The sequence below is a fragment of the Cherax quadricarinatus genome, chromosome 4 (genome assembly GCF_038502225.1).
Source record: "Cherax quadricarinatus isolate ZL_2023a chromosome 4, ASM3850222v1, whole genome shotgun sequence".
NCBI lineage: Eukaryota > Metazoa > Arthropoda > Malacostraca > Decapoda > Parastacidae > Cherax > Cherax quadricarinatus.
The window spans coordinates 16,033,363-16,061,186 of record NC_091295.1 but is presented as its reverse complement, the minus strand read 5'-3'; the positions used below and the strand labels follow the sequence as shown (position 1 = coordinate 16,061,186).

The 27,824-nt window shown below is 40.2% G+C and overlaps 1 protein-coding gene across 3 annotated transcripts in view; it reads right to left on the bottom strand.

Annotated features, from left to right (window-relative positions):
* The window catches only part of LOC128684251 (alpha-(1,3)-fucosyltransferase 7), a 117,676-nt gene that overhangs the window by 38,330 nt on the left and 51,522 nt on the right, over positions 1-27,824 (bottom strand). For 2 of the 3 annotated variants that reach the window (XM_070094779.1, XM_070094767.1), the window contains exons 2-3: positions 13,384-14,662; positions 1,115-1,257 (exon numbers count right to left, since the gene is read on the bottom strand). In XM_070094779.1, the coding sequence (XP_069950880.1) occupies positions 1,115-1,257; positions 13,384-14,640 (1,400 nt within the window). In that variant the 5' untranslated portion in view covers positions 14,641-14,662. Of the gene's footprint in view, positions 1-1,114; positions 1,258-13,383; positions 14,663-14,866; positions 15,021-27,824 lie in introns of all 3 variants that reach the window. The other variant, XM_053770429.2, reaches the window with a different exon arrangement.

The following is a 27,824-nucleotide window of genomic DNA, read 5'->3' as shown; positions in this document are numbered from 1 at the left end:
AGACAGTGGTCAATTTTTAACAGCTGTTCCTGGAATTGCTGGGATGTTGCATCCGGAGGCTTGTAGACTACCACAATGACTAGGTTTTGGTTCGCGACCTTTACTGTATAATGCTTTAATATCGAAATGTTCTAATTTCACTGTTTCAAATACTACTCAATTGTACTTCATATTGTAAATTGTTTACGGTAAATTTTACCACTGAACTTTTCATTGCTTGTTAATTTTAAGTTAATTTTAAGCCCATAATGCTCTGCATACAAGGGGCTTTTGGCATGTACACCCAACTACTATAAATCCTTGTACAACTAAGTTTTATTTTTTTTTATTATCACACCGGCCGATTCCCACCAAGGCAGGGTGGCCCGAAAAAGAAAAACTTTCACCATCATTCACTCCATCACTGTCTTGCCAGAAGGGTGCTTTACACTACAGTTTTTAAACTGCAACATTAACACCCCTCCTTCAGAGTGCAGGCACTGTACTTCCCATCTCCAGGACTCAAGTCCGGCCTGCCGGTTTCCCTGAATCCCTTCATAAATGTTACTTTGCTCACACTCCAACAGCACGTCAAGTATTAAAAACCATTTGTCTCCATTCACTCCTATCAAACACGCTCACGCATGCCTGCTGGAAGTCCAAGCCCCTCGCACACAAAACCTCCTTTACCCCCTCCCTCCAACCCTTCCTAGGCCGACCCCTACCCCGCCTTCCTTCCACTACAGACTGATACACTCTTGAAGTCATTCTGTTTCGCTCCATTCTCTCTACATGTCCGAACCACCTCAAACTAAGTATCATGTCCAAATAAACTACTGTATATGAATATGAATATCAATACATAATCAGCAATTTTTAAATAACCCTTCTATTTGAGAACTTAATTTAGAGCACAGTGGTACCTCGGGAAACGAACAGCTCAAAACACAGACAATTATGTTAGTGTATTATTGTAAGTGCTTTTGTAAGTGCATTTTTGGAGGTCTGAAATGGATTATTCTAATTTACATTATTCCTTGTGGGAACAAACTTGTTCAGTATCAGCACTCAAACAACCTTCTGGGACAGAATAAGTTTGTATCCCGAGGTACCACTGTATTAATGTATTTCTTACATTAGGTACTTGGCCAGGTGTTGAGGTGATGCAAAATCGTTGATGTGTATGAATGATTTTGGTGGCAGGAACTTCATGTAGTCGTCTATGATGGCTCCCATTACCACAGGAACAGCTCCTTTCCCTAAGGCATTCCACCATACCTGCACAAGCATCACAAGTTTTAATATATACTGTCGTACAGGAAATAAAGTGTGTTGAGCTAATACTATATTCATGGGGAAGCTGTACATGCATATGAGTCCAACACTGCCTGGGGAGTGGAAGGTAATTACTACTTGATTCATGGGAAGAAGCTCCGAGTTCCTGGAACAAAACTTTAAAGCTCCCTTAGGAGTAAATTGTGCTTGAAAGGTATTATGGGTAAACTCATTGATAAACAATACATCAGTGTAGGATGCAGTAGCCATTGCTGTCGTCCTTCCATCACACATTGCACAAGCAGCTCAAGGCATAATGCTTGCTCTTCGCATACATTTTTTAAATAACACATACAGATTTACTATAATCTGAGCTGACTCCACCTATTTTATTTGTTTGGGGTCTACCTAGAATTATACTACCACTACAAAGAACAGAGCAAGCAACTACTGATCAAAAGTGGATGGAATCAAGGTTTACCTGGAGTTTACCTGGAGAGGGTTTTGGGGGTCAGTGCCCCTGTGGCCCGGTCTGAGACCAGGTCTCATGGTGGATTAGGTAGGCATATCCTGGTTACAGGAACCAAGAATGAGAGTGATTTCACTGGACTGCCAAAACCAAAGCTCACACATGGGTCTGTATTAATTATAACCATGGGGAATGGGGTGCATGGAGGCATACAGGCAACAATATCGGTCGATGGTCGTCAAGATGTTTGGAAATGAAGGCCACCTGCAGACTCTGTGTATAATATATTTTTATTTACTACAAGTACATGTACAAGGTATACAGGCCTAGCTGACATCAATGACTGTACTACTATATAGAAAGCCACTTGTTATGCATAGCATTTCTGGCAAATTAGGTCAGTTTTGTCTCAGGATGCGACCCACACCAATCGACTAACACCCAGGTTCCCATTTTACTGATGGGGAACGTAGACAACCAGTGTAAAGAAACATGCCCAATGTTTCAACCCTCACCGGGAATCAAACCCAGACCCTCGCCGTGTGAAGCGGGAGCTTTAGCCACCTGGCCACAGGGCACCCTATATAATATTACTATCCTCCTAAAGCCTCTATTAAGGCTGGTGAAATTTCAGAACTGGAGAATGCAGAGAACCTTTACTACCTCCAAATATTCAGTATTAGCCTTGTGTGTTAGGACCCTCATATGTTTAGCACTTTCCTTTTATAACAACAATTTAGCCTTGCGCAGAGAAAACAAGACAAAACAGAAGACTAAAAGTTAGCCCTCCTGCTGTGTGTCTTCTAAGTCTCTCCAACTATCAGCCTGCAACCATGGGGGGGGGGGGCTAGAGGAGACTTGGCATCCCTGGAAATGTTTCCCCCCCCTTCCCCCTGGAACTTTTCATAAATGGTAAGAATTTGCAATAAGGCTAAACATGAATGTGAATCTCCAAACACGAGAACTCGTCACCTGAATGTAGGGGTAGACGATAGCATTGTCATAAGCAGTATTGGTGAGAAACGCATAGCTATGATGAACAATGAGCCAAGCTTCGCTTCATTTTTTGAGAGTATTAATATTTTGTTTCACTTGTTACTGACAACACTAACTTATATATGGCTGTTGATGCTATAAATCTTGAGTTGAAAATTTTCTTGATCTGGGAGCTCTTCTCCCATTCTTAGAGATTATCGTGAGGGACACTAGACAGGTGGTGATGGGTGCTAATATGACATTTCCAAAGCATTTTGCAAGGCTTTCCAAGCTGCATATATTACTAATGCACAAATTAGATCAAGCACAAGTCACCCATAATAGACAAATAACAGACTGGGTTTAACGCTTAGTTATGATTATAATAACAATAATAAATAATACTAAAACATCTTTTGTAAAAAAAAAAAAAAAAAAGCAGGACATTCAACTGAAGGGTCGGTCACCTTATTGGCCATTATTTTTAAGATGTCAAAAAGGGGGGTAACAAGGTAAGCCAAAAAGAGAATATGTAATCAAAGTGGCAATTCAACCACAACAATAACAACAAACATGGCTGCCACCAGCCCATCCTCCCCTCTCTTCCCCGGATTCAACCTACCAAGTAGTCTCTCAGGTATGACCAACGATCCAGATACCCTAAAGACATGCATCTCCAACTTAGTTATTGAAAATATGAACCTTCGAGAGACGCTAACAAAACAAGACACCAGGATAACACAACTCGAGAACAAAATCCTCAGTCTTGAACAAAAGTTATCAACACCAGGAATGACTAACTGTGGCAAGACCATCCAGACAGTCATAGATAGCCATACCCAACAAATAATATCTCTTAATACAAAGGTTGAAGAAGCAGTAAAAGAATGGAAGAACAACTTAGATAACAAGTTCAGTGACTACTTTGCTCTCCAAGAAGATAAAACTGAACAAGATAAACTATCGGACGCAGTAATAGTTAACAGTCCACTTTTTCCCAGTGATATGAACCAAACAAACAGTAAAGAAATTACTCTGCAGATCATAAAGGACCAAACAAAAGTTACAGTACCAGAGTCAGAAATAAAAGAAGCCAGGTTACTAGGATCCCATAGTAGAAAAAGTGTTATGCTTAGATTCCACTCACATGACAGGAAAAAAGACTTAATTATTGCATCTATTAAAGTAAAGAAAGAGGTATACATAAACGAGTGTCTTACCAAAAAACGTCAGAACCTCCTGTATAGAGTCAGAAAACTTAAGCGGGAGAATAATGACACAATACACCAATGCTTCACACGGGATGGGAAAATTCTAGTTAGGAAAACAAATGTAGGTCAACTGTACACAATCACGAACGAGAATGATCTATCACGATTTCTCAGGGATACTAATCTTACAGAGAATAACTAAACAATGTCCAACCTAAAAGCCTACGTAGTGTAGTGTATGTTTTGCTCCATTATTGTTCAAATTTCATTGTACAATCTCTTAGTAATTAAATAATCAACTACCTCATTTTGTGATTTTACTAGTAAGCATAAGTCACCTTATGTAATTTTCTTATTTACTATTGTTTGCTTAAACATTAGCTGAATTGATACTTTCTCTATCCATATTACTACCTCATATTTTTTTAAATACTATCAATTGATATTACTTACTAAAATTAATAATTACAATTTTTACTATAATTTCAATTTACTCTCAACATTTTTGACATTTAATAACCATTACTTGTCTAATTACCTTTATTTGTTTTAATACCACATTTACTATCTTAGAGTACTCTTAATTACCTTGTACTGCCAAATAACCTCAAGTATAACTACCAGTGCAATATTGAATAAAATAAACATTACTTTTTCACTTTTTTTGTAATCATTATTACTTACTAAAATTTTATTAAACACCATATTTACTACCAGTCAATTTTACTTTTTTACATTAAACATTATGTTATACTTCCCATAACATTGTGTTGCCAAATTTTCAAGTTTGTATATTCAACTCCAACCTTTATATTATCCTTTGTACCTGTGTACCTGTCTACCATCTTACTATCATATTATAACCAAGACATTACCATTGTTATTTTTTACTATTATTCTTTTGGTACTTTAATTGTGAATTTTATTTTGTCAATTTAAATCTAGTTATACTTTTGATCTTGTCAACAACATATACCAGACTCTAGTGCAATTGCAAGTACCATTTCAATTTGTATTTTTATATTATAAGTTTATATTGTAAGTCCTACTCTAAGATTGTTTTCATATCTTAGTGACTATATTGTGTGTGCAATTAGTGTATATTTCAATTATATTATTGTTCAAGGCCCTTAACTATCTTTTGCTAACTAGTACCAACTACCTCATATAATTTTTTTTTCTACTTTTTTTTATTCTTTTGCTACCTTAACTTGTATATTTTATCTTGTTAATTTAAATTTAGTTATGCTCTAATTCTTGTAAACAACTTATATAAGACCTTAGTGCAATTACAACTGAGAGTCTTGTGCCTTTTTTATATCATTAGATTAAACTCAGTTGTACTATAGCTCATTCTAGCTCAATACATAGTCAGTACCAAAGTCATTATATTAGACCATAGTGTAATTACTAGTGAGAGCCTGGTGCTATTTTTAATTTGTATTTCTACATTATTAGATTAAACCTAGTTGTACTATTGCTCACTCTAGGTCAATACATAGACTATACCAAAGTCATTACATTAGACCTTAGTGCAATTACAAGTGAGAGTCTTGTGCTATTTTTAATTTGTAATTTTATATTATTAGTTTATACCTAGTTGTACTTTAGCTCATTCCAGCACAACACATAGACAACACCAACTTCATTATGTGTATTAGTGACTATACTCTACATGACCAAAATGCTATAGCTATATACTTGTCCAAACTTCCCACCACTACAGATATCAGTACTAAAACTCAACACACAACTCAGGATATAAATAACCATAATTTAAACCTAGAAGATGATTGATCACGTTGACCCTGATTTAAACCTACATAATCTGACACACAATCAAAACCTATTGGAAAGTAACTGCCTTTACTACACAGCATCACAAGCCAGCACTATCCTAAACAATGATAAAAGTCTATCAGTACTTAACTAGGTAAGACACATATGCAACAGTTAGACAACTTTATTCCGAAATGTTTCGCCTACACAGTAGGCTTCTTCAGTCGAATACAGAAAATAGGCAGGAACAGTAGAGATGTGAAGACGATGTAATCAGTCCATCACCCTTGTAGTCGTAGAATTTGAGGTTGTCAGTCCCTCGGCCTGGAGAAGTTCAGTTCCATAGTCAGGAACTATCTGAAGATCAAGTGACAGTGCGGAGACTTAAATACTGTCGGAAGGAGAGGTGCAGAGTAGTAGTAGTAGTAGTAGTAGTAGTAGTAGTAGTAGTAGTAGTAGTAGTGAGAATGTAACCACTGAGAGGTCATGTCCCTCTCAGATCCAACACTTCTCACTTGAAAAGCTTGTCCAAGGTGTTTTCTGTACCAAGATGCCACGTGTTGCAGTGTCTGACAAGATGAACATCAAAATGGTATACAATACCGACAGGTTGTTAGGTAAGACACATATGCAACAGTTAGACAACTTTATTCCGAAACGTTTCGCCTACACAGTAGGCTTCTTCAGTCGAATACAGAAAATAGGCAGGAACAGTAGAGATGTGAAGACGATGTAATCAGTCCATCACCCTTGTAGTCGTAGAATTCTACGACTAGAATTCCAGTCGTAGAATTCTACGACTACAAGGGTGATGGACTGATTACATCGTCTTCACATCTCTACTGTTCCTGCCTATTTTCTGTATTCGACTGAAGAAGCCTACTGTGTAGGCGAAACGTTTCGGAATAAAGTTGTCTAACTGTTGCATATGTGTCTTACCTAACAACCTGTCGGTATTGTATACCATTTTGATGTTCATCTTGTCAGACACTGCAACACGTGGCATCTTGGTACAGAAAACACCTTGGACAAGCTTTTCAAGTGAGAAGTGTTGGATCTGAGAGGGACATGACCTCTCAGTGGTTACATTCTCACTACTACTACTACTACTACTACTACTACTCTGCACCTCTCCTTCCGACAGTATTTAAGTCTCCGCACTGTCACTTGATCTTCAGATAGTTCCTGACTATGGAACTGAACTTCTCCAGGCCGAGGGACTGACAACCTCAAATTCTACGACTACAAGGGTGATGGACTGATTACATCGTCTTCACATCTCTACTGTTCCTGCCTATTTTCTGTATTCAACTGAAGAAGCCTACTGTGTAGGCGAAACGTTTCGGAATAAAGTTGTCTAACTGTTGCATATGTGTCTTACCTAACAACCTGTCGGTATTGTATACCATTTTGATGTTCAGTACTTAACTACAACATCAGGTCCTTAAGCAAACACTATGATGACCTCCTGGCACTCCTTGAACCACTAAAGACACCCTTCTCCTGCATTATTCTTACCGAGACCTGGCTAAAACAGGACACAATAGATATCTACCCTCTACCAGGATACACAGCAATCCACAACTGCAGACCATACCAAGTTGGGGGTGGTATTGCAATCTATTACTCTAACCAATTATCTTGTATCAGCACCAATTGCTTTAGTGATGAATATGGAGAATACATTTTTGCTAATTTTACTGTAAAAAACCTTAAGACGCCTATAACAATCGGTGCCATTTACCGGATACCCCACACTAACATCCCAAACTTCAGTGAGAAATTAAAGGCACTAATACCAAACAGACAAATGAATAAGCACCACCTTCTCTTAGCTGGAGACTTCAACATCAACCTTGGCCTACTAGATGATCAGCCTGTAACTGATTTCATCAACAATATGAACAACACACTTCTCATACCAACAATAACTAAACCAACCAGGCTCACTGAAACAAGTGCAACCATAATAGACCACATATGGACCAATATACTAGCCCCCCTTAAATCAGGGATAATCACAGATAGCACTACAGACCACTACCCTACCTTCCTCTTGACAAACATTAGTAAACCACCACTTGAATACAACAAAGTCTCATTTAGACTCCATGATGAGGCCTCAATAAGGAAGTTCACAGCTGACCTAGAGACTGTTGACTGGCCTACAGAATTCTCCAAGGCCAATGGTATTGACGACTGGACAGACATTTTTCTTAACAAACTACTTAGACTATACAACAAACATTGTCCTATAAAAACGAAACAGATCACAAACAAATGGCTTGGTTGCCCATGGCTAACCAGCACCATTCTGAAATCCATTGATAAGAAACACCAATATGAAAAGCAATATAGACAGGGCTTAATACACAAAGATATTCTTAAACACTACTCATCAGTCCTCACCAAAGTAATAAAGAAAGCCAAACAACTATACTACTCCAGTAGATTCACTGACACAAGAGGAGATATAAAAAAGACCTGGAAAACACTCTCTCAGATTCTAGGGACCCACAAACTGGAAAATAACAAGAATATTGTCCTAACTAAATCTAATGAAACACCACTGCAACCCACCGACACAGCTAACAAGATAAACAACTTCTTCTCAACCATAGGTTCTAATCTCGCCAATAAAATCCCACGTACCAATGCCCATGCCGGGGACTACCTAGATGGGAATTTCCCAAATTCCTTCTATCTTGCTCCAACTGAGCCCACGGAAGTCACCGAGATTATAAAGTCACTTAAAAATAACTCAGGGAATCTGTCTCATGTCCCACCATTATTGTACAAGAGAGTGGCCCATGTCCTCTTGCATACTATCTCATTGCTTTTTAACAAGTCAATAGAAGCTAGCACCTTCCCGAAACTACTCAAGATGGCAAGGGTTACACCAATACATAAAGGTGGTGACCCTACAGATTTAAACAACTATAGGCCAATATCAAACTTACCATTGCTATCCAAAATCTTTGAGAAACTCGTGCACAGGAGACTATATTCATTTATAACGTCATAAAACATACTCAACCCCTGCCAATTTGGATTCAGGAAAAATAAAAGCACTAACGATGCAATTATAAAAATGCTAGATCTGCTTTACACAGCATTGGAAAATAAGGAATATCCACTAGGAATTTTTATTGACCTAAGAAAAGCTTTTGACACAGTAGACCACGGCATCCTACTCCACAAACTTGACCATTATGGTATAAGAGGCCATGCGCTTGCATATTTCAAATCTTACCTTACTAATAGGTATCAGTATGTCACCATTAAAGACACAGCATCAACAACACAGCCACTTGATACTGGAGTTCCGCAGGGAAGTGTCCTTGGTCCCCTGCTCTTCCTCATATACATCAATGATCTTCCAAACGTATCTCGACACCTGAACCCCATTCTCTTTGCTGACGACACGACTTATGTCATCTCTCACCCTAATCTTGCAACCCTCAACACTATTGTTAATGAGGAGCTGATCAAAATATCGACTTGGATGACAGCCAATAAACTTACGCTTAACGTTGACAAAACCTACTACATTATGTTTGGTAGCAGAGCAGGAGATGCGCAAATTAACATTAAGATCGACAACACTCTAATTACCAGGCATAATGAGGGCAAATTCCTAGGCCTATACCTCGACAACAACCTGAACTTCAGCACCCATATCCAACACATAACCAAAAAAGTATCCAAAACGGTTGGGATACTCTGCAAGATACGATACTACGTGCCGCAAAATGCCCTTCTCACACTATACCATTCACTTATATATCCATACCTCACCTATGCTATCTGTGCTTGGGGTTCAACTGCAGCAACACACCTAAAGCCAATAATAACCCAACAAAAAGCCGCAGTAAGAATAATCACTAAATCCCATCCCTGGAAACACCCCCCCCCCACTTTTCATAGATCTAAACTTACTCCCTGTTCAGTACATCCACACTTACTACTGTGCAATCTACATCTACAGGACCTTAAATTCCAATATTAACCTTTACCTAAAACGTTTTCTTGATAGTTGTGACAGAACCCACAGGCACAACACCAGACACAAACATCTCTATGACATTCCCCGTGTCTGACTAAACCTTTACAAAAATTCAATGTATGTCAAAGGCCCTAAAATCTGGAACACCCTACCTGAAAATTCCAAAACTGCAGACACATTCATCACCTTCAAAACTACCATCAGAAAACATCTTATCTCCCTGATACACCCTGTCAACTAATAATACGAATACCACCTGGTGGTTCACACTTACACTCACTCACCCATTTGACCATAAACAGAAATATCAATCTCAATCTTAAAATAATGAATCTTAACTAGTCATAAGTTGGCCTGTGATACTCCAATACTGAAACTACGTATAGTGCCAAAACAAAAGCATTCACATTGCTAAACTCACAACTAGTATTTAGTCATTTGGCCATAATACCAACTTATCTCATAATTTTGTAACATTTTAAACCTAAGATTTAATATAAGTCTGCCCGAAATGCCTAGCCATGCTAGGCGTTCTAGTGGTACACTCTGTAATTATTATTTTACTACATGTAAACCACACAATAATCAAATTCTGTAAACTCAGCATTGTAATACTTATAGAGAATAAAGTTTGAATTGAATTGAATTGAATTTGAAAGATCAACCAAAAGAGTTTCAGGTGTACTCATAAGATTAGGAAAAAATATGCCTAATTAAATATAACTAAAGGTCAGGCTGCTGATAGTGGCAAATGAATGTATCAATTTTAACACTTTTTCCTCTGTTACACCAAAGGAAATATACGAAATCCCAGAAATCTAAAATTATATTGGTCAGAACAAAAATAAATTACACAAGCTCACTCACTAGTGACATGGTTCTCAGACAAATAGACAGGTTGAGCCAAACAAGTCACTGGGCACTGATGAGCCATTTCCAAGAATTCTAAAGGAAGGAACTCAGCAAACCAATATTTAGTCTGTTAAATAGATCACTACAAATTAATTTCATGCTGGATGAGTGGAAAATAGTAAATGCAATACCCGTTTACAAGGTGGGAAACAGATCCTCAATTTCAAATTGTAGACTAACCAGTCTAACATCAATAATGGGGAAAACTGATGGAATCCATAACTGTGGATGAACTTAGAAGCCACTTTGAAAGATATTCAATGACTCTTAGCATGTTTTATAAAGGGGGCATGTTACCTAAAGAATTTAGTAACATTTTCACTAAAGTATTTGAAGTGGTAACTGTATGACCCTTGTAGGTTTCGTGCTTAGTTATGATTACAATAATAATTTGTAGTAGTAGACCATGATGAAGAATACAGTGGACCCCCGCTTAACGATCACCTCCCAATGCGACCAATTATGTAAGTGTATTTATGTAAGTGCGTTTGTGCGTGTATGTTTGGGGGTCTGAAATGGACTAATCTACTTCACAATATTCCTTATGGGAACAAATTCGGTCAGTACTGGCACCTGAACATACTTCTGTAATGAAAAAATATCGTTAACTGGGGGTCCACTGTATTATATATTTAGATTTAAGACCTCTGATAGAGTTCAGAAGTGTAATAGCATAGCAGCACATGGCAAAAAAATTCTTATGGGTCGAGGCATAGTTGACCAACAGGCAACAGAAAGTTCGCATAAATTGGGAAAATCAGAATGGAGTCAGTATTAGAACCCTCGTTGATCACAATCTACACATACAACACAGATGAGGAAGTAAACTGCAATATAAATAGGTTCAATACGGACAAATGTAAGTTTTCCAATGACACTATTATTGATCTGGCAGATTCTATTCAGTATAAGCTAGAGTAAGGATCTAAACCAAGGAAAAGAAAATAACATCATATTTATGTACTAAATAGTTAAGATACATAGATCTTAGTCCAAGTGAATGAGGAATATTTTTAGCTAGTTACCAGAAATTTAAGCCAGTTCACAATTAGGCTAATAGAATTATCGGCCTCACACCAAGAAGTATACATAATAGAAATCTTCAAGGTGTATCATTGGTATGACCACATTTAGACTAGGTTGCTCACTTCTGGTCTCCATATTAAAGAATGGACATAAATACGCCAAAAATTACAGAGGAAGATGAAGGTACTGAATTTACAATTTATGTTAAGACTTAGAATTAAGGGGAATCTGACCGAAGTGTACAAATGAAAAGCATAAATAACGTGATTTAAATAACATGCAGAAAATATCTAATCAAGACAAGGCTCTCAATAATGGATTCAATTTGGACAAATTTAGATTTAGAAAGGGTATAGGGAAGTATACTCTTTGGCATTAGAGCTGTAGGTGAGCTGTCCACACTCCCAAATAGCTTCATTGAAGCGAGAACTATGGGTAGCTTTATACTGGTTTGAAGGGTATGTACTTGTGAGTGAATTAGACCTGCCTAGCATAGGCCAATTCACTATTCTTATGTTATTCCAAGTCCTGATGTTAAAATATCTAAGCTTTTCATAATTCGTGTCGAAGAAAATGACATGCACACAGAGGCAATGTGGGTCCTTTCAAGAATTTTCTGATCATAAAGAAGCCATCTAAGCAGGGATGGATTAAGACATGGACTTTTGGGGCTGCAGCCCATGGGCCTCTGCCAGCTGGAAGGCCTCCAGAAATTAAGTGAAAAGTGTTCACAGTTACTGCTGTAAGTTTATAATTATGGTATATTATTACATCACATATATGATGAACTGTTGACTGCTGTGATTATTTTTTTTCCTTTTGAAAATATCACTGGGGGCCTCACAGTACCTGTAGCCCAAGGGCCTTCAAAATCTTAATCTGGCTCTGCTTCTAAGATGTGTATTCAGTTGCTGTTGCAACATTCTGATGAATTGCAATATGAGAGTCTGTACTTTCAACACTAGCTTGCACTGGTCAACCAAGACGTCGAGGTGTGTCGTCTGATGGGAAAGTACAACTTGTTTTTCTTGCTTTTGAATCTCAGCACACAATTCTTTTAAATAGTAATACATTCCTAAACAAATCCTCACAACAGTGCAGACTACAGCTGTGTAAGTTCAGTTACTGCAGCTCACACTAATGTATAATGATACAAGAATGTAACCTAAAGGAAATATTTTTTTATTGTATACATTATATAAATGTATAGTATGTATATAAGTACTTATTTACTTAAATAGTAATTTACTAGATTAATGACCACTAGGCTATGCTAACATTTGAAATCTTGTTTTCTAATAAGATGCTTTGCAAATGAAAAGTTTCCAAGTAGCAAGTACCCGCCTTTTAAACACTTGGGAGTTCTAAAGACCCTTCACAAGTTTTTCAAATCAGTTCCTGGTTAGCTGGGCTGTGGTTTATAGCATGGACTGCATGCGGCTAGTACCAACAATCAAGTTCAGGCCAGCCACTGGGGACTCAGGGATGTTGACACTTGAAATCAACTCCAAGTAGCCCAGGAAAAAAAACAGGAGCATCTAATAATGGGCTCTTACATGCATCTGTGAATGAAAATAGGAAACAAGACTACACCAGCTGGAACTGTGTGAGGAAGAGCCAGGTAAGGCTATATCGACTCATGAAATGGAACACCATGGTGTGGAAATGTTGGGTAAAAAGAGTATGCATATTAAAGTTAAAAAAAATATTGGCTTTACACTGCATAAAAGAAAGAAAATTGATTTGCTTACCTTCTCTGTTAGATATTCACGACAATCGCCATTTTCAAATGACAAATAAAACTTGTAGTCACGAAGAGGTAAACAATCCTTCATAAAGTGCCCTGGGCACTTCAAGGTACCGCAGCCTCCATATTCGTCTATTTCTATGTACTTCTTCAGTTCTCTCACGTAGTCCCACCTTTTATTTTGGCTCCCACAGTTTGATCCTAATATTGCTACAGTTTTTGGTTTTAGTTTAAAATAATCAATATAATGATATGAGGCAGCCTCTTCTGGTTTCATCTCCACTGTTCGACCATATGGTACTGGGATGTCGCTGTCCATCCTGTAGCTCATTGACCAATTGAAGTAGCCATTATATTTTGCCATATCCTTCACTTTAGCTACCATAAAAGTATTATATGGACTCTCATCCGTTAACCAGATCCACCGCTGATTTATTTTAGTCCTGTTTGGAAAAGTATTGGGTCCCTTGATGCGATGCAGGTGGATTAGAATAGCATCCGCTGTCCTGGCTGCCTCATCTTCGTAAGTCAGTTTGCAGTTTTGTGCAGAACATTTTCGAAATGGGTCTTTATTTAGCTTACCATACTCCTTGAGTAAACGTTTTTCAATCTGAGGTCCAGTTTTCCAAACCAAGATTGTAAAAGTTCTATCTTTCACTGTACCTATCTCCTCATTTAAATAAAGTCTTCTTCCCAACACAGATAATTTTTTAATATCATATTCACTTAAATTTCTCCAGTTGTGACCACTTGGCAAAGAAAGTTTATTATAATCTTTAAAATTCTGTCGTAAAGACACAGCTACTGCAGGGTTTCTGTTATTAACATTCGTCTCAGGCTCAACTGAATTCACCTCATTTGCGGCATTAGCATCCAGAAAATGACCTCGTTTATTATCTTTCTCAGCAGCCTCCATATCCAATACCTCTCGTGCAGAGTTTTCTTCCTCATGCACCCCAAAACTAAGTTCCTTCTTGACCACGGGTGCAGCAGGTGTTAGCTGCTCATTCACAGACAACACCTGAGGAAGGACCCCTTTTTGATGGCCAGCCAAGACCCAGTTTTGTATTTCTAAGAGACGTTCTTCAGGGGACAGGACTTGTTGAGATTCTCTAGAATCAAGGGTTTCCCGACCAAGGTGATCATGCAGATGGCTGTCATGAGACGATGCAAACAGCAGATTAAATGCAGCTAGGGCGCAGGCAAGGAACATGAGCAACCACAGCAGCTTCAACACCCGCATCATTCGCCACGTGAGCATTGTATAACAACAGTGCACTCTCCTGGAAGAAGAAAGAAATCTGCAACATTATGAACAAATTTTGAACCAGTTTTCAAGTCTTGTATAAATCACAAAAGATTATTTAACTCTTAAATGGTCCGAATATATTGAAAAAAAAAATACATTGTAGTTTTTTTTTTATAGAAAAACAAAGCACATTTTTTAAGTGTTTTAGAATAAAAAAAAATTTAGGGTCAGCACTTACCGAGATATGAGGCCGCGAAGTTGGCACTTGGTGATCACCTGATAGCAACATGGAGCACTGCCGCTTGCACAGATTCTACATATTTACCGTTTTCTTCCAATTTTTTTTAATTTTCTTGGTTTTCATGATATGATAATTATGTTTTATAGTAAATCTGTTGATTTCAATGCCAATTGTTGTTTATACACCAATATTATATACGAAAATATTATCATATTGTCATAAACACACATGTACACACTGACAGATGATTTTGCACACCTGGCTCAATCACATTCTATTATCTACAACTATATACAAATATTTACATGTCCCACTTATGTTTCTAGAATTCCACGATTGTATGATACTCCACGAAGCATGGATTCATACAGAGTGCCACCCCACACTGGTGACAAATGAATCATGTGACCTTCCGCTGTTGGGGTCGTTTTTTGGTGGTAGCACACACAACACACTTTTTCTGGGAATTCTTCTTCTTTGGGGTAGGTGGTATTGGTACCAGATAGTGACAGTTAGGAGTGATTCGGTTTGGCACTTTCCCCACTGGCTGTGATTATGGGACAAGTCGCTGTTGAGGGGCAGGTACAGGTGTGGTACTGTAGAAAATACTGTATATTTTCCAAAAATACAGTGTATTTTGTATGTAAATTGATGGCATATATTGTAGGTAATAAAAATTAATTTGTAAATAAATAAAGAACCAGCGATGGGTGAGCGTCGCCGGGGAAGAGTCGCCATTGTTCTGAATTGACCGAGGCAAACGTTAGTGAAAATCGGAAGAATTTTCGTCGCTCTAGGGTTATATTGGGCTTAAAACCTCTCAAATAGGAGCTGAAATTGTTGGATTTGCAGTCCTGCATAACATGGGCATTAAGCAGATGGACAGTATAGCTTTGGAACCCCAGCTAAGTTGTCTATTTATGTTGAAATTCTGGCCAGTATTTTCTTCATATTTTAGGCAGGGTTTTTTTTTGTATGACACACCGTAATCTCCAGACTAATTGGTGAGTCTTATTATTATAAATTCTCCTTCAATGTATATGTATTCACATTTTAAATTTCATATACAGTCCACATATTTATATTAATGTTTTTACCAGAATTCCTGGTGATGTATATTTCATTTGAAATTAATATAGGACCAGTGACTTGTGGAGAGATAGATTATCGTAGGTATCGACTGAGGACATTTTTTGCGACCTAAGTGTCCTAAAATTCCTACTTGTCTCTGTAACCTTGATAAAGAATAATTATCTTTGTTACCATTTACTGGTATGTATCTTATGAGTTACATCCAAGTAAATTTAATTTTCCAAAGGTACCATACTTTCTTGCTATCTGTTTGACAACATTCAGAGAGAATTCTGTAAAATGTTGTTTTCCAGTCTTTATTTCATACATATTGAATGCATTGAGCACTGCAATGTCTACAAGGTGAAAAAAGTTTCATATACCACTTGCGACTCCTACGTACACAGTCAACAAACCTTATCATCATGTCACACTTGTCAACTAGTCGCATATTGTACATATAGTCCATGACAGCAGCTGGCTTTACAATAGGCTCATTGTTGAACCTGCTCCGTCTGTCTGTTTGTACCATCTCGTTTCTGTGGATGGTTGACAGCACCTTCAACACTGCCTCCAGTGAACCTTGGCATATGTTTTCTATTCCTTCTCACTGTTCCACATATATCAGTATTGTTCACACGCAGGAAATCAGGGAGCACAGGGCTTGTATACAAGTTGTCTGTGTACAATGTATGGCCCTTGCCAAGGTACGGTTCCCTCATCCTGCAAACAACATCACCAGAAATGCCCAACATCCGTCTGTCATCATCGAGTGTGTTTCTCCCAGTGTATACAATAACATCCAATACAAAGACCACTCTCACAGTCACACATAACAAAAAGTTTTATACCAAAGCGATTACGTTTGCTTGGTATATATTGCTTGAATGAGAGGCGTCCCTTGAACAGAATCAAGGACTCATCAACAACAATGTTCTTGAAGGGATAAAAGTATGCACTGAATTTCTGCTTCAAATAAATAAACACTTCCTGGATTTTGTATAGGTCATTTCTGTTTGGCATATTTCTGTCTGAGAAGTGCAACATTTGTTGCACTGAATCTGTTGCACGGAAGGAGGTCACGGAAACTGGAGTACTGATGAAGTGGTCTGTGGACCAGTAATTACGTATACTGTACTTATAGGTATGTGGCATAAGCATGATAGTGGCAAGGAATAAATACATTTCAGCCACTGTTGTGTCTTTCCACCTGTGCAGCCGTGGCGATTCTCCAACCTTTGCTGTGTTGTCCATGACATATTGGTAATAATTGTTTGTCTGGGTCACTATCAAGTTCATTATAGGCTCGTCAAAGTACAACTGGAAATAGTCTAACTCTGTAGACTCATTCGTTAGGGGACATTCTGGCTGGATACCACTTCCACTCACATCAAAATCACAAGGCTGTGGCACGAATATACTTTGTGTCCAGTTCCACTCACGATCACATGGTGCAGGGTGGACCTGTGGCATGGGGTGAGGGGAAGCAGGAGGAGGGACAGGAGTGGAGGCAGCACATGGTTGAGGGGATGCAAGGCGGTCCTTTGTCTGTCCACCAACCGCACCATGTGGTCCAGGCACCGTGCCACCCACCACTACTTCCTCCATCCCCGCATACTCACCTTCATGATCACTTTCACTATCAGTGTTTAGTTTAATATGTTTATTATGCACCCCATACCCATCCTGTGGGCGGTAGTCAAAAGATTACAGAGGTACATAATTGGTCCAGGGACTGGACTCCAAAGCTATGATAGCTGAGCAAGTTACAAAGGTAATGAACTAAATCTGGTTACAATAATGAGAATTGACAAAGGTAATGAGCTCTAGGTAGAGTTGGTCACAATCATGACAAGTTTCTAAGGTAATGAATCGTGAACACATGATTACAATCATGAACAATTTTCAGAGTAATGATTAATTAACAAACATTGTAGGGAATTCATCCATTGCCAACAGACGTTGCTTGGTGCGTGTTCCTCCTCGGCAGGACAGCCAGACAGCCATTGCAAACAGCAGCAGGTTGCGCCAGGAACATCTGCTTGCAGGAGCACCATTGACCCTCCCCAAGAGGTCCAAGAGGCCAGCGACTCTGCTAGCAGCCCGAGGGAGAGCCGCCCTGGGGACGTGTCAACGTCCTGGTGGACGCCAAGTTGACTGACGATCCCCGGTCCTTTGTTAAGGTGAAGGCTCGGCAGCTGTCACCTACTTCTGCTGGGAGGGGCTGTTGGTTGTTTCCACCTGGAGCCCTCCGGGTGCCCAGGCACCCACCGTGTGCATGGATGTTGAAGCTTGAAGAACTGAGTGCACACTGCCTGTGGCACACCTGACAGCTGCCATGCGGTCGAACTCCACGGCGCTGTCCATGCAGTGGCATCCCTGATGTGGGCTGGGAGGGAAAAGTACCCTCTACAGTTGTGGTGGGGCTGGGAGTTGGGTGGGTGAGGCGGGGGAGTTGAATGGTTGAGGCACGAGGGTGAACAGTTATGAGAGGGTCATTGTTTATTACACACGGGGCAAGGCCTGGGGAGGGGGGTGATGGGCACTTCCCTATACAATGATTGTGCATTGTTGTTCACACTGTCCTGCCTACAACAAACACAACATTCATTCGTTTCCCATGCACATCATGAAATATATGGGCATGTGACTCGCCAAAACCAACAATGTTGCTTCATCCCCACCCACACACCCTGCCCCCTCCCCCCGACAGCATGGGGGAAAGGCACTGCCTGGTCCCAAACTGGGCACTCTCACCACACCCAACTCTCACAAACTGCACAACACTTCCACGATTTATGCTGAAAGGATGCACTGGGATGTCCTCTTACTGCTCTGGAATCTTTTCAAGGCATTCACACAGAGTCCTGCTCAGTCGTGCCCTGGTCAGCCCCTTGGATCAGGAGCTATCCTTGAAAATCCTGCAGCTAGCCCACCATATGTCCTGCCATGTCAGCCATGTTGGTGGAGCACACTATCAGTGGCCGGGGTTTTGGATCGTGACCTGCCACGACCCTTGGGGAATGCATATGGCACACTGCCTGAATGTAGACGATGATGCCTAAAAGTACGCTTCACTGGTGAATAATGAACTTCACTATTGCTAGACGAACCCTCGAGTGGCATAAAATGAATCTCAACGTCACTTACATCACTCTATCACTAAAACACCGGGAAAATGATAGTTTCCTTTTGCGAAGTTGCCTATGGATAACATTCCCCACTCCAGAGGTACTTGGCCCAGGGTCTTGTGTGGCCACACTGGCCACCCCAGAAGTGCTTGGCCTAGGGTCTGCTGTGGCCACACTAGCTACCCCAGAGGTGCTTGGCCCAGGGTCAGGTGTGGCTACCCCAGAGGTGATGGGCTGAGGGTCATCTGGATTATCGTTGACATTTTCACTAATTCCTTGAATATTATTGGCCCCACTGGTGTCAAATCCACTAAACTCACAGTCTATATCACTTTCCTCGAATAGCAGAATGTTAATACGATGAGGCATGAGTGAATCATGAGGATGTGCCATGATGCTGACCCAAGATGGAGCTGAATGTAACTGGACCTACCATGTGGTACCCAGGCATCCCCAATTTTTTTCATACGGCGCACACTGAGTGCGCACACCCATTCTCTCATGTCTAGGTGACTCAGGCCTATCGTGCCAATTTTGAATGAATGAAAAATGAAACATATATATATGTTTGGGGTGCTACACATGAGAACATATACATACGTTTGGACCGTTTAAGGGTTAAGTAATGTACCATACATGCATTACGGTAAATTTAACTACTGATTAACTCAACTAAACCAGTGTCTGTGTACTGACTATAATCCAGTACAGTGGAACCCTGATTTTCGTCCTTAATCTGTTCCAAGACCTAGGATTAAAGTTGAAACGTCCTAAAGTTGAAGCAATATTTCCCATAAGAAATAGTATAAGTCCAATTAATCCATTCCAGGCCCACAAACATATTCATAAAAAATACATTTTTTAAAGAATAACTATAGTTTTACGTACACACAACACAGATAAATACATATAGTACTTCAATTAGTAATACAATAGATAAATTAACATTTAAATAAACATTTAAAATAACATTTACTTACCTTTATTGAAGACTGTTGCTGGCATCTGGAAGATAGGGAGTGAGGGAGCACTTACTGTTTGGAAGGGGTATCCCCTGCCATAAAGACTTTAGGTAACAGGTCCTTATTTGGGGTTACTTCCCTTCTTTGTCTTTTAATGCCACTAGGACCAGCTTGAGAATCACTGGACCCATGTCGCACAAAATAACTGTCCCGAGTCTTGTGTTTCTGGCGCCTCTTTAACATTTTCCTAAAATGGGACATGGTTCTGTCACTGAACTTGTTGCAGAGATGGCTTGTTTCAGCTTGCTCAGGATGGTATTTTTCCACAAAACTATGCAACCTATTCCACATTCCATGCATGTCCCTAATCACTGAAGAAGGCACCTCCTCCACTCCCTCTTCCTCCTCCTCCTCCTCCTCTGAAACAAGTTCCTCAACTGTGGTCTGATGCTGTTCCAGATGAAGCTCTTGCAGCTCTTCAGTGGTTAGCTCTTCCCTGTGGTCCTCCACCAACTCTTCCACATCCTCGACACTCACCTCCAACCCCATGGAATGTTTGGATGAGCATGCAGGGTAATGTTCACTCAAAGATAAACAAGCAGCCAGACTTGACTCATGACGCCTGCAAGGTGCACACGTGCGGGCAGGCTGACAGGTCTGATACACGGGATGAAACACGAGGCACAGTGCGAAAATCCGGGACAAAATTTAGCTGAAAAAGCGGTTCTAAACTCGAAGTGTAAGATACTCAGGGCGGATGGAACTCGGGGTTCCACTGTATCTGTGTACTGACTATAATCCAGTGTCTGTGTACTGATTATAATCCAGTGTCTATGTACTTAATCGCTCCAGTGTCTGTGTACTTAATCACCCTAGACTAAATGCTAAATACTCAGTACACACATACTTATGTACTCCCACATCATAACTTCAACAATCACTTTGAACCTTTTATCCATTGTTGACAGGAATATAATTGAATCATTGTTTTCACAAAAAGCATTTTTGAATATATGAATATATCTCTTGTCTTATATAAATTAGATTCACTTATAATTAATAATCTCTTGTACAGCTATGAAATAATTACTATCCTACTGATATAGTGGAACCTCAAAAATCGAACGTATCACATATTGAACGTTTCGAAAATAAGACCATTTTTTCGAACAAACTGTGTCCCTATTATCGAACGCGCCCCTATTTTCGGACCACCGGGTACGGGACCTGTCTGCTGGCCCGCTCTGTCCGCGTCCCCGCGCAGGCGCCGTGAGCAGTCTAGCTTTGTTCATGCTTGAGTGAACACTAACCTGCGATCTCATTCACACATTTTACGATTATTTAATTGTGTTTAGTGCTTGTGGGGCTGTGAAATAAGCTGCCATGGGCCCAAAGAAACTTGCTAGCGGTACCCCTGTGGTAAAGAAAGTGAGAAACACCATAGATGTGAAGAAGGAAATAATACAGAAGTATGAGATTGGAGTGAGACTTGTTGAGCTTGCCAGGATGTACAGAGGACTGTGGACAGTTATTTTGTGAGACAGAAACAGACGACTGTGGACAGTTATTTTGTGAGACAGAAACAGACAACTGTGGAGTTATTTTGTGAGACAGACGATTGTGGACAGTTATTTTGTGAGACAGAAACAGACAACTGTGGACAGTTATTTTGAGACAGAAACAGACGACTGTGGAGTTATTTTGTGAGACAGAAACAGACAACTGTGGAGTTATTTTGTGAGACAAACAGACGATTGTGGACAGTTATTTTGTGAGACAGAAACAGATGACTGTGGATAGTTATTTTGTGAGACAGAAACAGAGGACTGTAGACAGTTATTTTGTGAGACTGGGGCCCAATGACTCTCAAGCTGGTCCTAGTGGTATTAAAATACAGAGAAGGGAAGCAACCCCAGAGAGGGCTTTGATACCAGAAGTCCTCATGGAGGGGGATTCTCCATCCAAACAATAACCCCAACTCCCTCTCTCCTCCTCCCTATCTTCCAGATGCCATCACCAATCTTCAATAAAGGTAAGTAAAAATGTTATTTTATATTACTATACATAAATAAAGACTATAGCATTTGTTGTGTATGTAAAACTGTAATTAATCTCTATAAAATGTATTTATTTTTGTGAATATTTTTGGGTTTCTGGAATGGATTAATTGTATTTCCATTATTTCTTATGGGAAATATTGCTTCGAATTTCAGACTTTTCGAATTTAGAACTAGCTCCTGGAACGGATTAAGTTCAAAATTTGAGGTTCCACTGTATAATATAATCCTTAGCATTAAGCCAATAATGTTAAGTCAGCCCATAATGCCTAGGCATAACAGAGGCTCTCTTTGCATTGCAACCCACTATTGTAAACACAAAATCTCAATGTACTATTTGCAAAGACAAAATAAATAAATAAATAAATAAATAAAATAAATAAATAATCCAGTGTCTGTGTACTTACTATAATTCAGTGTCTGTGTACTGACTATAATCCAGTGTCTATGTACTGACTAAAATCCAGTGACTCTGTACTGACTATAATCCAGTGTCTCTGTACTGAGCATAATCCAGTGTCTATGTACTGACTATAATCCAGTGTCTCTGTACTGACTATAATCCAGTGTCTCTGTACTGAGCATAATCCAGTGTCTGTGTACTGGCTATAATCTAGTGTTCATGTACTGGCTATAATCCAGTGTCTGTGTACTGGCTATAATCCAGTGTTTGTGTACTGGCTATAGTGTCCATGTTATTATTATTATTATTATAATCAATGGGGAAGCGCTAAACCCGGAGGATTATACAGCACCTGGGGGGGATGTGGAAGGCATTCAGGCTTAATTCGGGGAACTGGAGCACAGATCCAATTCCCTAAATCAAGAGCCCCTCACCAACATCAAGGAACCTTCCTTGAGGGGTCTAGTGTCCATGTACTTGCTATAATCCAGTGACTGTGTACTTAAATATGAGCGTCAGGATTTTACTGACAAGTACGTATTCTCAGTGAGCTCCGTGGTTCCCCGTTTTCTGTTCGATCAAATATGCAGCATTTAGTAAGATAAGATTTCGTTTGGATTTTTAACCCTGGAGGGTTAGCTACCCAGGATAACCCAAGAAAGTCAGTGCATCATCGAGGACTGTCTAACTTATTTCCATTGGGGTCCTTAAGCTTGTCCCCCAGGATGCGACCCACACCAGTCGACTAACACCCAGGTACCTATTTTCTGCCAGGTGAACATGACAACAGGTGTAAGGAAACGCGTCAAAATGTTTCCACCCGCCGGGAATCGAACTCGGGCCCTCCGTGTGTGAAGTTAGTTTAATATGTTTATTATGCACCCCATACCCATCCTGTGGGCGGTAGTCAAAAGATTACAGAGGTACATAATGGGTCCAGGGACTGGGCCTCAAAGTTTTGATGGCTGAGCAAGTTACAGAGGTAATGAATTCACAATTTACAAAGGTAATGAACTCACAATTTACAAAGGTAATGAACTCCAGGTAGGTCTAGTCACAATCATGACAAGTTACAAAGGTATTAACAGATTATAGAGGTACACAATGGGTCTAGGGACTGGGCCCCAAAGTTTTGATGGCTGAACTAGGTACAAGGTATGAACTCACAAGTTACAAAGGTAATGAATACTGTAAGAATGGTTACTTGCGTTTATACATGGCTACAATCATGAACAAATTTTAGAGTAATGAGCAATTCACACTTCCACACCCGGTCACAACTGTAGTGAGTTATTGGTGCAAATATTGATTGTTGAGTCACACACACACACACACCCACACACATTTTCTTGGACTGCAAGAAGGCGTTTGACACAGTTCCACACAAGAGATTGGTGCAAAAACTGGAGGACCAAGCAGGGATAACAGGGAAGGCACTACAATGGATCAGGGAATACTTGTCAGGAAGACAGCAGCGAGTCATGGTACGTGGCGAGGTGTCAGAGTGGGCACCTGTGACCAGCGGGGTCCCGCAGGGGTCAGTCCTAGGACCAGTGCTGTTTCTGGTATTTGTGAACGACATGACGGAAGGAATAGACTCTGAGGTGTCCCTGTTTGCAGATGACGTGAAGTTGATGAGAAGAATACACTCGATCGAAGACCAGGCAGAACTACAAAGGGATCTGGACAGGCTGCAGAACTGGTCCAGCAATTGGCTCCTGGAGTTCAATCCCACCAAGTGCAAAGTCATGAAGATTGGGGAAGGGCAAAGAAGGCCGCAGACGGAGTACAGTCTAGGGGGTCAGAGACTACAAACCTCACTCAAGGAAAAAGATCTTGGGGTGAGTATAACACCAGGCACATCTCCTGAAGCGCACATCAACCAAATAACTGCTGCAGCATATGGGCGCCTAGCAAACCTCAGAACAGCATTCCGACATCTTAATAAGGAATCGTTCAGGACCCTGTACACCGTATACGTTAGGCCCATATTGGAGTATGCGGCACCAGTTTGGAACCCACACCTAGCCAAGCACGTAAAGAAACTAGAGAAAGTGCAAAGGTTTGCAACAAGACTAGTCCCAGAGCTAAGAGGTATGTCCTACGAGGAGAGGTTAAGGGAAATCAACCTGACGACACTGGAGGACAGGAGAGATAGGGGGGACATGATAACGACATACAAAATACTGAGAGGAATTGACAAGGTGGACAAAAACAGGATGTTCCAGAGATTGGACACAGTAACAAGGGGACACAGTTGGAAGCTAAAGACACAGATGAATCACAGGGATGTTAGGAAGTATTTCTTCAGCCACAGAGTAGTCAGTAAGTGGAATAGTTTGGGAAGCGATGTAGTGGAGGCAGGATCCATACATAGCTTTAAGCAGAGGTACGATAAAGCTCACGGCTCAGGGAGAGTGACCTAGTAGCGATCAGTGAAGAGGCGGGGCCAGGAGCTCGGACTCGACCCCCGCAACCTCAACTAGGTGAGTACAACTAGGTGAGTACACACACACACACACACACACACACACACACACACACACACACACACACACACACACACACACACAAACACACACACACACAAACTCATACACACACACACACACTCATACACACACACACACACAAATACACAAACACACTCACACACACACACACACACACACACACACACACACACTCATACACATACACACGCACACACACAAACACACATGCACACACACACACTCGGGGCCAGGAGCTAAGACTCGACCCCTGCAACCACAAACAGGTGAGTACACACAGGAGCTTGGACTCGACCCCTGCAATCTCAACTAGGTGAGTGCACACACACACACACACACACACACACACACACACACACACACACACACACACACACACACACACACACAAACACACACACACACACAGGTGTTAATGTATACAAGGTGCACAATAAACTAGCCACTTCGGTGGCGAAATCTAATCTAATGTTTGCAATAATTTAATAAGTGATGTTAACCTAAATGGTATGTAAAGAAATTGGTCGAAGTAATTTAAAAAAAAAAAACTAACGTTGCCAGAGGCATATACATGACCATATAACTTCAGTATGTGTCTAACAATATTTGAACCGCCTTTAGAAACTTGAAATAAGAATCTTTCAGGACAAGGCATACGATGTTTGTCAGACTGATTTCAGAATGTGTAGCACCAGCATGAAGCCCACACATGACAAAGAGTTTAGAGGAGCCCCCAGACGTTTCCAACTAAACTAGTTCTTGAGGTTAGGTTAGCTAGAGTTTGTCAGGAGACAGGACAAGTGTTTCCTGATACGGGTCTTAGTCATATGGAGTTCTTGGTCATCTGACCAAGGCCTTCTGCTGGCTTGCTACCTCACCTCTTTAAAAATTAAGGTTATAATTATAACCTTTTTATGTTCTGGGACTAAAGGACTGAACTATGAGGAAGAGCTGGTGAAAATGAACGCTTTGGTACACATTATGATGTACATGATGCTAAGAGGAATGGACAGAACAGACAGGAACAGATTGTTTGAAATGAGAAGTAAAGGGATGAGAAGGTATATTATTATTATTATAATAAAAAGGAAGCGCTAAACCACAAGGGCTATACAGCGCTATGAGAAGGTATAGATGAAAGATAAAACCGCAAATGAGTCAAGAGATGTTTAAGAGACTTTGTCTTAATGTGGTAAATAAACATAATAAGCTGGATGTAGGAAGAGGTGAAGTTCAACTCCATACAATTTCACCAGTACATATGACAATGACTAAGGCTATAGGAACTAGTAATGGTGGTGGACACATGTGAAGGTCAGAGAGGTGGGGCCATGAGCTGAGTCTCGACCCCCCACAAACCAACAGGGCGAGCCCGAGTATTTATAATGGTGAGGCAGCAATACTAACGTCAAGCAGACTCCCAACACAGACAATGCACTATATTGCTTCATTCTGCTGACACCGACACGCATTTATACAAATTGATGTTTTAAATTTATAGTGGATGAGGTGCGCACACTAATTAGACACAAGTGGAAATACGTTACGAAGAGTTAACCAAGACGAACACAAGAGTATATACACAGCCGGACAATAAGATCATAATAAACAGGTGATATGACAATATGAAAAATAACCAATGAAAAACAGTGAAATTTCAAGCGCTTCCATAATTTCTCATATCACACACGTGTGTCACTAACATAAATTCTCAGTGTTTACTGTATATATCAATTTGTTCATTATGCCGTACTGCCTACAGAATGGGTATGGCATGCGTAATAAAGCTATGTAACTCACTGTGTTAGGGACTGAAATATCCTTGACGTACTCATCTAATTGATTTGTGACATTAATGACCTTCATGTGGTGGATACGTCGTCAACGATGAGCGCTCAGCTTCATGGAGAGACGTATGTATGAGCAAGTCTCCTTACACTTGCTGCTTTGGCCGCTAAGTATGAATAAATATATAAAATAGTGTTGTAGCTATCGTATGAATGTATATGAGTGTTACACTGCATTTACAACTAATGTATAAATGAAAACCTAACTCAAAAGGCCTGAGCTTGCTATCACCTGCAGCTCACAAGACTGCCATCCCCACGAGCCCCTTTGGGGCGGGGCAGATGGCAGACCAGAGGCCTAGCTTCTCCCTACGAGCCCCGTGAGGGCGGGGAATGTGGCTAGGCCTGGGGACAGTTGGTCCCAAAGATGAGGGGGTACTTGTACCTCCTCCCATGGGAGACTTAAGTCTCGAGACACTCCCCAGATAGGGAGCCAAGGCCGGGTCACCACTACTTGGAAAAGACCCGGGCCGGGAGAATACCGGCGAATAAAAAAAAAAAAAATGAAAACCAGGCTGTAAAGCAAGTATGACAAAATTATGTGCATTGTTATTATTATTATTATTATTATTATTATTATTATTATTATTATTATTATTACTTCTACTACTCTCTTAACAGTGTAATGTACAAAAATCGTATTTACAAGTCACTGCCACTATACTCTTAACATATGATGCTTGCCATCCGAACTGCTACCACAACCACAAAAGCCACAATCCCAAAAACAATCCTCACAACTCCTGACGACCACAAGTAAAGTTTCAAGAAGCATCTTCAGTATTGTACCTTTTCTCAGTTGTTCTTATACTGTACGACACACAAAGGCGAGGGCAAAATGAACTGTCAAATAAACCTTTTACTGAGTTTGATAGCTTAGTTATGCACCCTGTGCTGATCCTGTCACTGTGAGCGGCAGGAGGTGTGAGGGTGAGGGGAGAGTTAGTTAATTTAATATCTTTATTATGCAC